Here is a 14125-nt window from a genome sequence, read left to right on the forward strand (position 1 = left end):
ATGTGATTATTTTCTGCCAACTCATGATTCTCTTGATTGTTGCAATCTAGATCTGGTAGCCATACTCTCTTGGAATCTAGTCTAGTGCCTTAACCACTACATCAAACTGGCTCTCCCAAACTGGAAAAGCCAATGTTTAATAAATCCACCAACCCTAACATGATATCTTCCAGGTATGTTGCATCATGACTACTATCACCACAGTCCAACGTGGTTAAAATGAAAGGAATTATAGGTCAACTATCTGGAAGGCACCACCTAGCTGTCAAGGTATGAGAGTATAAATAACTTGATACATTTCTATGTTCATCTGTTCAGTTATTTCTCAGCTGTACTTCTTTGTATGCAAGTTGTTTTGAATTTTCTCCTTTAAAAACGATTTACAGGTCTAATTGAAGCTTTTACCAATTGTTGTAAGTAGACAACTGCTGGTAAAAGAAAAATTGGTAAGTCAAGGAAATTCATCTCTAGCAGATTCAGGATGGACAAAATAAGTGCTTCCTCACACAAAAGACTATTATTAATTTGTTGAAACCCCCATCCTGATCGCAACACAATGTTAGTTTAACTGGTTTTTCAATTTTCAATATTTCAACCTTGTTAGACATAAGCAGCCTTCCTGAATGGTTATTACATTCTCTCTATATTTTGGGAACTGTGCATGGTTCTGCTCTGTAGATATGTCAAGAAGGGATGAAATAAATCACCATTTTTAAAGAAAATATATCTAAATATGGGAAATATAAACAAGGATAATCACCAACTTCTAACTTTGTCACGCCCGCGTGACAATAGCTGCTGCTGCTCTCTGGTTTCCTCGCTTGCCTCGACCACATGGCCCAGCTGATCTCTGCCTGGTGAGCCTTCCTTCGCTTCTCGCCTAACTACCTCCCACATTGCCCCCACCATGCTTGCTTGCCTTCCCCGCTGCCTTCTCCACAGCCTAGCCTGCTTGCCTGCCTTCCCCGCAGTCCAGCCATGCTTTCCTGCCTTCCCGGTGGCCTAGCCTGCTCTCTTCCAGCTTGCCGGTTCCAGCTTCCCCTGTGGAAAGATTGCACACACCCACCCACACACACACTTTGGATCTTTCTTTCCTCTCACCCCACCCCCACCAGAGACCCCTGAATTCCCTCCCCAACCCTGCCAATCCCATACAGGCACCACCCACGTGAGTGAAATAGAGCTGGCCATGCCCACTCAGTCACATGACACCCACCCAGCCACACCCACCCAACACGCCCACCTTTCAGCTACTCAGAACCGGTTGTTAAATTTGCAGCCCACCATTGATTGTAAGTACAAAGAAACAGCAATTTAATGAAATTTGGGTGAGACAGTTTGTGATAGAAGAATGGCCACATTTACGATTGGCTGAGTTCATATCAGCCACAACATTAGACACGAGTGTTGGCTTCTTTCTTTCACATCACTTGATTTCTTTTCGATTGCTGGTAGTCTTTCAGAAACAAGGGGACTTTTTGCAAGGCCAAGACCTCCCATATTTCTCCCCAACATATTCCTTCCACTCTCCCCAAAATCTTGGAATGCCAGCAGGTAGATAAAGAAACAGGGTGGTTAGTGACCGCAAGGATAAATTCTGCCCTTGAACTCATTGCAAAAAATTACTTTAACAGTTATGCATATCTGACAGATGAACACAATTGGAACTCATTTGTGGACAGATGGTTTATGTTTATTTCTTATATAAACAATCATTCCTCAGTACAGCATTTCTCAAGACAACACAGATTCTTTTTGAATTTTTGTATCATATTGCATAATTGATAGTTGTCTTAACTGGTGACACTATTCAGGTTTGGTTAGAATATATTATGTTCCTGTTTTTAAAGTTTGGTTGGAACGATTTCAGTTGATTCAAAAATGCATTCATCTTGAGGGGGGAGGGGGAAGCAAGAAATGCCAATCATGCAATCTCACACTTTGAGATGTTTGAAGGCAGTGACAGTATACCAAGGTTTTGGAAGGTCCTGTAGGCATCACTATAGGTAGTCCTCCACTTATAACAATTTGTTTAGTGACCATCAGAGGTACAGTGGCACTGAAAAAAGTGACGCAGGATTATTTTTCACACTTATGACCGTTGCAACATCCCTGTAATCCAAACTTCATATCAGTGGTGGATTGCCCCCGGTTCGCTACGGTTCTATAGAACTGGTAGTAAAACTGGTGGGAGGCTCCACCCACCGACCCTGATGTCATCAGAATGCTTCTGCGCTTGCCGAGAAGGGTGCACATGCGCAGCCCCATTGCAAACCGGTAGTAAAGATAAGTAGAACCCACCCCTGCTTCAGATGCTTAGCAACTGGCATGTATTTGTGATGGTTGTGGTGTCCCAGGGTCATGTGATCTCTTTTTTGGCGACCTTCTGATCAGCAAAGTCAATGGAAAAGCCAGATTCAGTTAACAACCGTGTAACTAACTTTACAACTTCAGTGATTCGCTTAACAACTGTGGCAAGAAAGGTCATCAAATTGGGCAAAAGTCACTGAATAGCTGTCTTGCTCAGCAACAGAAATTTTGGGCTCAGCCATGGTCACAGGTCAAAGACTACCTCTACCTTTTCCTTTGCTTTTCTCTCACCTCACTTTTGCTATAATTCAAACCCTTGGAGAGGAGAGACTAGGAAATAGAAAGAAGGAAATATAAGACTAGAATTCAAATTCAAATTCAAATCTTTATTATCAGTGCACAACATATGTGCAATGGGATTGGTTGAGCTCCCTTAGTGCACCCCCACCAACACAATACAATTCACAGTGAAGACAGAAAATCCCTAACCCAATAAATCATATTAACAAAATACCCAGTCCTATTGTACCAATGTGAACATGTTATACATTGTGCCGGCCCTGCAGTCCATCATACTTCATAGTTATGATGTTATTTCTCATTCAGGAGTCTGACAGCCCACGGATAAAAACTGTTCTTCAGCCTGTTTGTACGGCTGGCTATACTTCTATATCTCCTTCCCGATGGTAGGAGGGTAAAGAAGTGATGACTAGGGTGAGAGCCATCCCTGGGTGAGAGTTCCAGACCACAACAGGAGGGACATACCACGGCTTTACCCTTTGCAGGAGTCCACCAATGCCTCTTTCTAATGCTAGTCATGGGACGCAATGATAATGATGATGGTTGCTATATGCAGAAGAGCATTTCCTATGGCTCAAAGAGTTCAGAGTTTATATTGCAACTTCTGGCTTTGAAGTGAGAAGAATCGCCAGGGGAGCAAGAAAGAAAATTACACCTCCACAATGAAGAGCTATTTTTCATGTTTTATTTTCCCTTCAACAATAGGCAATAACCAGCAGCCAGCCTTCTTGTTCATAAAGGCCAGAGATGGCTGTCACGGTATTCTTTATATCGGAATAGCCATGCTGCTTGGGAATATTGCGCACCGCGTGGGTCTCTGGGAAACAAAAAGTCACATCAATCAAAGGATCATTTCGGATTACTTTAATTGCTATCCAGGGTTGCTATGAGGTTTTGTTTTCCTAGTAAAGCATGTATAGTATGTAACCCACAGCTTCCCACCCAAAGATTGTGTTTAGTCTGAAAAGGCAACTTTGAAAGGAAACAACAAGCAGAGTTTTATCTGTCTACCTCCCAGTGGCAAAATTATTAAAAGTGCATTTTTTACATGTATGCACACACAGAAAAACACATTTAGGTCCCCCTCACATCCATTCCTAATGATCAGTTTCAATCAGATTCTCTCAGATTATTGCTCATTTCTGTCAGGGTTTAATTTCTTTTTCCTGTCTTTTTTGAGAAAAATAGACGTTGAGGTTATTTCAAATCCGAGAGATAAAAAGAGCAAATAATTGCTCTTGAAATATTGTTGGATAATATATTATATATATATGCCTCTGGCCTTAGGGTTAATAATAGAAATATCTGTACAGGTGATATTCAAAGTTATTACTTTTTTGAGAGTGTGATAGCTTCCTATCCATGCTTTCATTTAAAATGAACTATTAAAAATAAAAGTAGGCAACGCAGAAAGGTGCATGGATAGAAGGAAGCTTATCAAGAAGTACATTGTGACCCTCAAAGGAAATCCAGGATTTAGATAGTAAAAATACTCTGTTGTTCTAAAAAGTGGTCACTAGATCCGCAAGGCCTAGGAAGTGTCCATCACTTTAAATGAAACCAAGATGGATTCATCTGCTCTATTTCACTAAGGAAAATGTACATAAATTATTATTGCTAACCAAAAAGGAATATGACTGTATTTTTTAATTATTTCATACTCCATTCTATAAAGTCTAGCATCAACTGCCAGAATAATGTACTAAACATTTGTGGTGTGGTAACCTGTAATTATTTCAAAACTGTTCATAGTTGCTGGAGATCTGTGTGAGTCCTGCTGAAATTACTAAACTTAAGCGAAAAATTGTGTACCACTTTCAAAACTGAGTATGCCACTCTCTTGCTGGTGTAATAAATGGAAATAAATAATTGGTCATCCTTAAATTCTCTAAATAATTGAACCATCATATGTTATTTCATTGCTTCTTCATGGGGAAAAAAAAAATCTGAATCTCCCATCATCCACCCACATCTCACAGGTACTCAGGTTTATCTAAGTACCGGTAGTTTGAATCTTAGCAAAACTAGAGGACTGTTTTTAATATAAATTCAGTCAGATTTGAATATTCTAAGTAGCATAAATTAAAATATATTCCTATCCAATAACAGCTGATTACTAACAACAACAGAGACTTGGTATGCCACTTCTGCAGTTCAAGTTAAAAAGCAAGTATACACCAGTACATACTTAAACAAATAATCTGTCTCTCTAAACAGGATTTGTCAAACAGTTCCGTTTCCTTCAATCAAGAAAAAAAAAACCCACTGAGAATCAGTAATTGATGTAAGTTCCTGTTAAAATTAAAGTAGGTCTTTGAAAATATTGTAGTTGGTTCAAATTGTTGACGGATTTCTATATATCTGTTGATTGGAGCGTTTCAGACCAATCTTTTCTGAAGCTTTCATTCACCATTGCTTAACGCATTGTAAGCCGCCCTGAGTCTCCGGAGAAGGGCGGCATATAAATCAAAATTAAAAAAAAAAAAAAAGACGATGTTGTGCATGTATCTATCTTTCTAGAATAACCTGGATGTCTGTTTTTTTAAAAAAATGGAAAAATATATGCCTACAATTTAAGTCTGTCTGTCTGTTTACCTATCTACCTACAGTATCTATTTACCTGTTGAATTTATATAGCTGCCCATCTCACGCATGTGGCTCTTAGCAGCGTACACAATTAAAGCACAATTAACCACAACAATCATCAACCATTAAAAGCAAATAAACACCAATTAAAAGCTACAGTTAAAAAGTAAAACTTTGCAAATTAGGGAATGGGGGAACCAGGTGGACAAGGCAGAAAAATTTTTTTGGAAGAGGACATGAGCAGAGCTGGACAGGGGAAAAAAGCAAGGCACTAAGAACTATCTTTCAGTAAATGTTTTTCATCAAGATTAGAACGCCGGTGGGAAAGGAAGAGGTTATATTGCCATATATTATAATGCTAATGGTGGAGAAAATGGCAAAACGCTGCAGCTTCACATTTTGGAAGGAAAAAGAAAGAGAATATTGAAAACAAACCAAACCTTTAACTTTAAATGACTTCATTTTACTTTTTTTATCAGTGGATCTATTTTTAATACCCTCTCAGGCATTTTAAATTTTATTAGCAAAGCAAGCAAACATTATCAGCAGTTATTCCACCAGCATAATTATTATGACAGAAACCATCTTTCTTCCTCCTGAGGATTTTTCTTTTTTCTGCCTTAAATTCAGATGTCCCTCAAGGATGAAACGTTATTACCTCAAGCTCCCAGCAAACAGCATTTCTAGGACTTAACACCTCCCATTTGTTATTTTTAGCGTAGAAGTTTTTAAATCGTTAGAGTTTGGCAGATGCAATGATTTATGTAAATTCTTTATCATCTCGTGGGGGATTAATGTACTGTAATTTGATAATGGTCCTCCACTTTAAGAGTCAGGACTACTTCCAGAAGAAAGCAACTTGATTGCAGATGATGGATAGTGTAAACCTCCACCTATTTCCACTATATGACCAAAGATTCATTTATCATTGCCATTTTTCTTTGTAGTACTTTTAATTATAACTGCCATTGATTGTCAGATACAGAATACGAATGGCATGATATTTTATGTACTTTAATTGCATTAAGATTTCTCTTAGTTTCACCAAAAATATTTATCTAGCCTTAATGAAGAAGGTGCTTAAGGTACTGAAATTCTGCCAAACTACAAAGACAGCAAGAAGCGATCTAATGTTAATCTACTTTGAAAGATTAAACATCAGTTTAATAGGCCATATAAACCAGATAAGGGTTTATCTTAGCAAGCTTTTCATTTTAATGATGTCTATACATTTCAAGAGTTAGAAAAATCAGGTTTAAGTATAGAACATGCATTCGGATGTTCCTTAACACAACAGCTACTGTTATCTAATAATACAATTTATGAAAGCTTAGTAGTCTTGAGGAGGGGAGAATGACCTTATAGTAAATTGAATTGTCAACACAGATAATGTTGAATGCACATGAACAGAAATCCTATTTGTTTATAAAAGTCCAACAACCACAATCTGTAGAGAAAAAATAGCAGTCATCTGCTTAATAATGGATTTATTGAATCTGTTTTTAGACCAATAGAAGACAGTTACTTTAAGAATTAAAGCTAACTGATAAACAAGGGGTCAATGTACCTTAAATCTCTTATTAAAACGCTTATACAAAGTATGCATTCAATATGACCGATTCTTTATATAAACATTTTAATTTAGTTGTGGATGTAGAACACATTAAATCATTTCAAATGTAAAGGTAAGAGAAAAGGGGGAACATCTGCAGTTGTTTTTCTTTTGTTTTTTTTAAACACAGTGCCCCTAAATCTCACTGCATTTGTGGATAGTGTTCACTAAGTTTTGAAAAGTACTTTTCAAAATACTTTTGCCCTAAAATATTATTAGCAAAATATTATTTTATTTCTGATTGCTAAACTTCTGTTGAATGTTGTTTCTAAATAATTATCAACTAAAAATTGTACTAACCTACTATAATTAGAACCAGCTTAAATGGTGCATGTCATTTAAAGGTATTTTAGAGTTTCATGCTGATGTTTCAAGCTCTTATAAAAAATATTTGTAGGAAAGGAAGAAGGAGATGAATTAGTCACCCCTTATATGACGGTTTACTTTTCAGTGAAATCTTTGGCAAATATGTGTCAAAATGTTGAAAAGACTTTCAATCCAGCACCGTTTGTGGATTTTTCTCTACAATGTGAAATTCATAATTCATAGGTACAGAAATATTTTGACAACATCCATAATATTACCACTTTTCACACCTTCTTGCATTATGAAATAATTATTCCTTTTTAAATCATTGTAGTTTAAAATAAATAGAAAGTTTCTATCCTAGAGTTTAATTTCACATTTTTAAAAATATGTGGGAAGGAGAAAGAGCTTTTTAAAACTAATAAAATAAAACCCAATGATCCAGAATAGAATCTTTACCAATATAAAAATTGCAAATATAAAATAGCAAAGAGACAACAACACATTATTTGGAAACTTCATTTCAGAAAGGAAAAGCCACCATACCTGAAACATTTGAAATCCTTTAAAGGCCACAAATTCTGCATGCATGTTAGCGAATTCCACAAGCGCTCTCCCCAATTCAACATGCAAACAAGAATCACCTATGAGAAACTTGTCAAATATGAAACATTTTCCCCACCCCGAAATGTCTAATTCTATCATCCTTGAAGCACAGACAGTTACTAGTTATCTTCTATAATCTTGTTCTGATTTGCAAAGCATATACCAATATGCTTGTATGATTTTTTTTTGTCTAATTTTTAAAAATTATTCTTGGGCTAATCATTTTAATTACATCAGTGAAAGAAGGAAAAGTTATTGAAACTGACTTTATTCTAAAGGTAAGAGAAACCTCCCCCGACCCAGGGGTACCTACTTAGTAGCTGGTTTACCATTAGCCCAACTCCATTTTGTAGTTGTCGTACATCTTCCAGGGGCCAGTTTTTGCCTTTAAAAGTAAGGGCTCTTGCTCTCCTATTTTGTCCACCCCAGAGCAGATTTCAAACAAAGGAAAACAAAATGAAACTGGCAACATACCTAAATTGACAAAGCTCATGACCATATCTGCATCATTCAGAAAGTTGGTGTCGTGCAGGCTAGCTAAGGTGGGACTTTGTGTAGGCAGTGAACTTGCCCGTGATATGTATATTCTTCGGGAGTATCCATTTGGAGACGCCAAGTAGCCTTTCCGTAGCCCTTTGCTCTCTCCACTTGGGGATGATCCCCTCACCAAATATTCCAACTCTTCGGGATCCTGTTCATTTGACATTGCATTGTAGAGATCCAGCATGAAGAGGGGTGCTGAGGAAGCCTGTTTTCCAGCTGAAAATGGCCTGGGTCTATGTGGTAAACCCAGGATGGAAAGAATTTCTCTTTGGATCTCTCGCCTCTCATGGTTCCGCAATCTCCGATAAATAAAACTGGAGTGGACGTGGTTGTCCCCCATGCCTGCCTTAGCATAATCCATTAAAAGCCAGTAATTCCAGAGTAAGCTCAATAGAACTTTGAACAGAGTTTGGTCCATTTTAAAAATAAAGTAAAACAAAACAAAACACACAAATAACTTTGAAATAATGTTGTATTTTCCTTTTTCTGGTCTCTTACGAAGTCTGGTGTTCCCAGGACCAAAGAAGGTTAAAATAAAATAAAAAAATGAACGATGAACAATGAATTACCTATGCCTCATGTCAGCATTGCCATTTCCGCACCCCTCATCTTGATCATCTTCTTCCACTTCTTGAGTATGAAGGGGCCGTGTCGGGCTGCCTGCAGTTCTATGAAAGCTGAAATTCAGACGTCCAGTTTTCTACTGCTGTTACTGATTCTCCTGCACTGGTGGAACAGGTTCCCAGAAGCTGATCATTTGATGCAGGCATTCCTAGTCAAAACCTTGAGATGATCAGACTTGGAGATAGTTTTGAATGAAACAACAGATCATCTTGTCAAACTGCCATAATCAGCAGAGTCCCCTCATGCTCTGATTCCTAATCCCCAACTAGATAACTCTTTTTCCACCTTGCTGTCCTTTCCTAAATGCCAGCTTTCTGTCTTCAACTACTGCTTGGTGATGGTGTAATTTCCCTTTGGTGTTTTTTTTTTTCAGCACCCAGCTGAGCCTATTAACATTTGTAATGTCCAGCCCATCTGAAACATGCATCACAGGCTTGAAAACGTCTTCCTCTGAATTCACCCAGGGATGTTAAAAAAAAAAAACAGGACCCCTCCCCTTCTCAATATCCATCCAATCTTTTGCAGTTCCTTAAAAGTGATTTTCACCTCTACCAGGCAAAAATAGAGCAGCTCCTTTCAAGAGATCTGAAAGCTAATGTAAGCACAACCCTGCTGGGAGAGAAGAGGCTTCTCATTGTAATTCGAAACTGGCAAAGTGAGGGGGGGGAGAAATGAATTAACCCTTCTACTGCCACAAAGTTACTCCCCCTCCCCAACCAGCCAGCATAGAGTTCTCTAACAGGATGGGAGTAATGACCTCTCCAAAAAGAACTGTGTCAACAGATCGATCTTAAAATTTAGCATGCAATTCACCTGAGTACTTGCGGAGTCGAAAGAACATAGGGCTTGTTTGAATTATACTAGTTTGCAAAAACATATTCAACTCTATCCTCTTTTTAAATGTAACCACTTGCAGCCCAGGTTAAATAATTTAACATTCCACTGAGATCAGCATGTGAGGCCTGGAGTTTTTTCCGGACATGCTCCTTAATTTGGGTCCCATCTAACTGCAGCGAAGCACTTCAGAGTCACACGGTTTCGAGCAAAGACTTAAAAAGCAGGCTTATCTTTCCAGTTAAAGGAGCATGACCGAGGATACAGTTTTGGAGCCAGCTGCCTAAAGTAGATGCAGTTGAAACGGACTGGGTGTTTCTATACCACAAGCGTGAATGCTGCTTTTCACCTATTTATCGCCCAAATCTAGACCGAAAACAGCATTTATTTACAAAATAGTAGAAGTGATGTGGTGGATTTTTCACAAACCCTTATAATACTTCCTTTTCTCTGCTTCCTGTTTGCTTTTCTTGTTATGTTACAGTTAGTAACTATTGGTCTGTTGTGGGGATTGATTGACAATAAAGCAACCCTGAACATTTTTCCGATATATTTTGGTTCATTTTTTTTTCTTTCAAGGCAGTCCTGAGCCACTGCCAAGGCCATTGATCTCAGCCTCCCGAGAGGAATTCAAATCTTTTGAATTGGATAAGCACTTCATCTGATAAAATGAAAAATAGCAGGTCCAATTGACACCACAGTAGGGAGATCACAGAGATCCATTGACATGCCAGCTGAGTTTGTAAGACTGTTGTATTGAAAAGAGATGGGGCTTGTTTGTTTAGTGCTTCTTTATTGCATTTTTTAAATAAAAAATAGTGCTGCACTAATCAAATGGAAGTTATGACTCAATATTTCAGTAATCAAGTTATGAACCTTCACTTGTGAATTCAGCTTTCCATTTTCCATTTCTCTTTTCACCATACCTTCAACACAAAAGTACATTCTTTGTTTTATCAAATAGGACATACCAAAGGGGCATTATTTCATTTTCATTTTATTGGATTTATATACCGTCCTACTCCCGAAGGACTCAGGGCGGTGAACAGCCACAGAATAAAACACATAAATACAAAAATTTAAAATAGAATAAAAAATGAATTAAATAATTTGGCTGAGACAAATTTAAAATACCCAATAATTTAAAACAAATTAAAATTTACATTTAAAAGGGGAAAAGATTAGCGATGAGGACATCGCTGTATATGGGCAATAGATTCTCGGTGAATTCATTTCTTCTCATTCCAACCATTTAAATGGTATCTTTATACTTGGATTTTATTTATTATTACTTAAAAATGACTCTATTAGCCAATAGATAAGTAAGAGGGGTAATATTAACAGACAAGGAAACAAAACTGGGCCAGAACAAACTAAAAACAACTAGAACATATTTCTTGGATAAAGGAGTCACATCTGTAGCACACTAAAGAAAGAGCTAAGGTGGTTTCATTATTTGAAAACTACAACAGAAACAGATAATATGTGTCATGAACTCACCCACCCAATCCCAGAAGATAATGAGAAACCCAGAGGCCTACTAAGTCATCAAGCTCCTAAGTAGATTTAAAGAAATGTGCCTGATTTCTAATAGTTGAGATTACAATTCAAGATATTTATAATAAAAAAGTCCCTCTCTTATTGAGACACTCATACCAAGTAAGCATAACAAAATTTAACTTGTGACAAACTCAGAGATTATCTACAAATGCGTATGCATTTATACTTTCTCCTGTCTGGTATAGCCACATTAAGGTCACATCTGGACTGGTGCCAACACATCAATCAAAGCATAAGAACAATCCTGCTGGATTGGACCTAGAACTACATCCATCCCAGAGCCTTCCTTCCAACTATGGCCAATAAAGAGTTTCTGAGATGTTCATAGACGTTCATAGAGTTAACCAAACTCAAAATTTGGTTTAAGGGATTTTCCATTTAGCTACCATGGCCAAATAAGAGAAGACAAATATAGCAATCCAGAATAAGAAATAGTCTTAAGGGACTGATTCAACTACTTGACATTTAGGGAAAAAAATAAATTTTCATCCAGTTAGTTTCACTTAACTTAATCTTTGTGGTTTTATTGACTTTGCAGGTACCAGGAGAAAAATTATGGTGGGCTACTTCTGAACAATACTGTATATCTGGTACATTATTTACACAAACTGTTTGCTATCATCATCCATATTCTCTCATTATAACCTAATAAAATACTTCTGAAACCTAGTTGGATTCTTCTCAGATCCAATTACATTTCCTTCAAAGAGACCTGAGTATCATATAGCATGGTTAAGGAACCTATGTATTTCCAGATGCTGTTCCATCATTCTGAGTCATTATAATGGCTGGCCCTTGTGGGAATTGGCAACCAACAAATCCAGAGAACAGTATACATATGGCCTTAAAAGAACACTCCTGTCAATGTTTAGATTCTGAATTACACCTCTGTGGAATGGATCCGGCCATTAATGAGCAAAATTTCAGGTGTGATATAAATTGCTATGAATTATCCAAGAAAATCATGCGATAAATAATAAAAGATACTTCAATGCAGCAAATAGGGGCTCGGATGCATTAAAACAGCTAAAAAGTTCTACACTTCAGTCCAATCCATTTGGAAACAGGTCTCACTGATTTAAACCAGACTTACATATTAATAAAATTGTCCTGATTTCAATGCTTATCAAAATTATTCCAGCTGTGTAAGACAGAAAAGAATTAAAGCAGACCCAGACAATTAGATACATCAGTGGCTCAGAAATTTTTAATTTTTGGCATCCTGCAAAGGGTAAAAGGCTTGCTTTCTGCAAATGCTCTGTTGCCGCCTTGTTTTTTGAGAAAGATCACAAAGAAAGGCCATTTTCAGTGAAATGACAACTCTTTAGAGACAAAAACAAGAGCACACCAGGAATAAACATTTCCAGAGTTTTGAGGCAGCACAGAGAAAAGTTGTATTGAGCCAGGGGGATCAACCTTGCTCTATTCAGGCAAAAATTGATGTGAAAGCAGTTTTCTGAGAGAACGAAACTCCTCATAAAGAAAAATACTTTGGCAAATATGCAACAAAGACTACAAATTCATAAAGATGAAGAAATTGGACATGAGTTTCTATGAGCTCCAGTCTACTTTATCAGGCTCCTAAGTGAGGAGATGGGTTACACTTTACAGGCACTTGTGCTGCAATAAACTGGAAACAACCTTTTGAGGCTTTGGGTTGTTGTAACAGACTCACACAACTGCAATATTCTTCTGGAATCTAAGAATGTGCCTTAGTCTAGACAAGAGGTCTTCAAACTTGGCAGCTTTAAAACTTGTGGACTTCAACTCCCAGAATTCTCCAGCCAGCTATGCTGAAGTCCACAAGTCTTAAAGCTGCCAAATTTGAAGACCTCTGGTCTAGACAGATGGGCAGCACATAAATCTAAAGGAAGAAAGACTTCTCATTCCCATTCTTTATTCCACTGAAGAATCACAGTGAAAACTTCTGTTTTTCTTGGGTAGAAATGCAATTTCCAAATCAGTTTTCAGGTGGTCCTTGGTTAACAGTGACCGTTTTCAGTGACCGTTCACTGCCCTGGATGAGCGGTCCTTATGACCAGTCCTTGAAATTCTGGCTGTCACCGGTTCCCTGCAGTCATGCGATCATGATCCAGGTGCTCAGTAAGTGGTCTGGATTTCCAACCATCATAGCTTCCCACAATCATGTGATTGCAATTTGTCGGCTTCCTTGTTAGCTTTATCCCCAAGCAAGGTCAATGGGGAAGCCACCAGGAAGTTGAAAGGTGCAGTCATGTGAGGTTCTCTCTTAACAAGCTGCAATAATTCTCTCACGACCGTAACTGGGGGCTGACAGAATTGCTGTCGTGGCATGATCACATGATATTGTGATACTACTCCATTTCCTAGCAAGAATAATTCTGATTACAATTACTATTGTTAAGTGAGGACTATCTGTGTATGTTGTTCATTCAGGTAGATACCAACATCGGTTTTTTAAAAATAGTTTAATTGAATGGAGTTGGTAGATCCAACTGCATTCAATATAATGGAAGTAAATGTCTCCTTCTTCCTCCTAGATCCTATAACACTTTGAGCAGACCCCAAAATGCAATAAGCATTTAGGCTTATATACTGCCCCATGACATTTTACAGCATTCTCTAGGCAGTTTACAATGTTAAAACATTATTTGTATATTGCCCCCAACAATCTGGGTCCTCATTTTACCAACCTCGGAAGGATGGAATGCTGAATGAACCTTGAGTCCCATCAGGATTGAACTCCAGGCTGTGGGCAGTTTGCCTGTGTGCTGCCCTGCACACATGCACACACACACACACACACACACACCCCTGTGGTTTAGTGGGTTTATTAATACCCCCCCCCAGCTCCCTTCACCAAAA

The 14125-nt window shown here is 37.9% G+C and overlaps 1 protein-coding gene across 1 annotated transcript in view; it reads right to left on the minus strand.

Annotated features, from left to right (window-relative positions):
* BMP5 (bone morphogenetic protein 5) overlaps positions 1-9525 on the minus strand; it is a 50700-nt gene extending 41175 nt beyond the window's left edge. Inside the window, exon 1 of the mRNA XM_034436697.3 lies at positions 8195-9525. Coding sequence (XP_034292588.1) covers positions 8195-8681 — 487 coding nt within the window. The 5' untranslated portion in view covers positions 8682-9525. The remainder of the gene's footprint in view (positions 1-8194) is intronic.
* Between the last annotated feature and the right edge of the window lie 4600 nt (positions 9526-14125).

The sequence above is a fragment of the Pantherophis guttatus genome, chromosome 1 (assembly GCF_059756535.1).
Source record: "Pantherophis guttatus breed Tessera chromosome 1, ASM5975653v1, whole genome shotgun sequence".
In the NCBI taxonomy this organism is placed as follows: Eukaryota; Metazoa; Chordata; class Lepidosauria; order Squamata; family Colubridae; genus Pantherophis; species Pantherophis guttatus.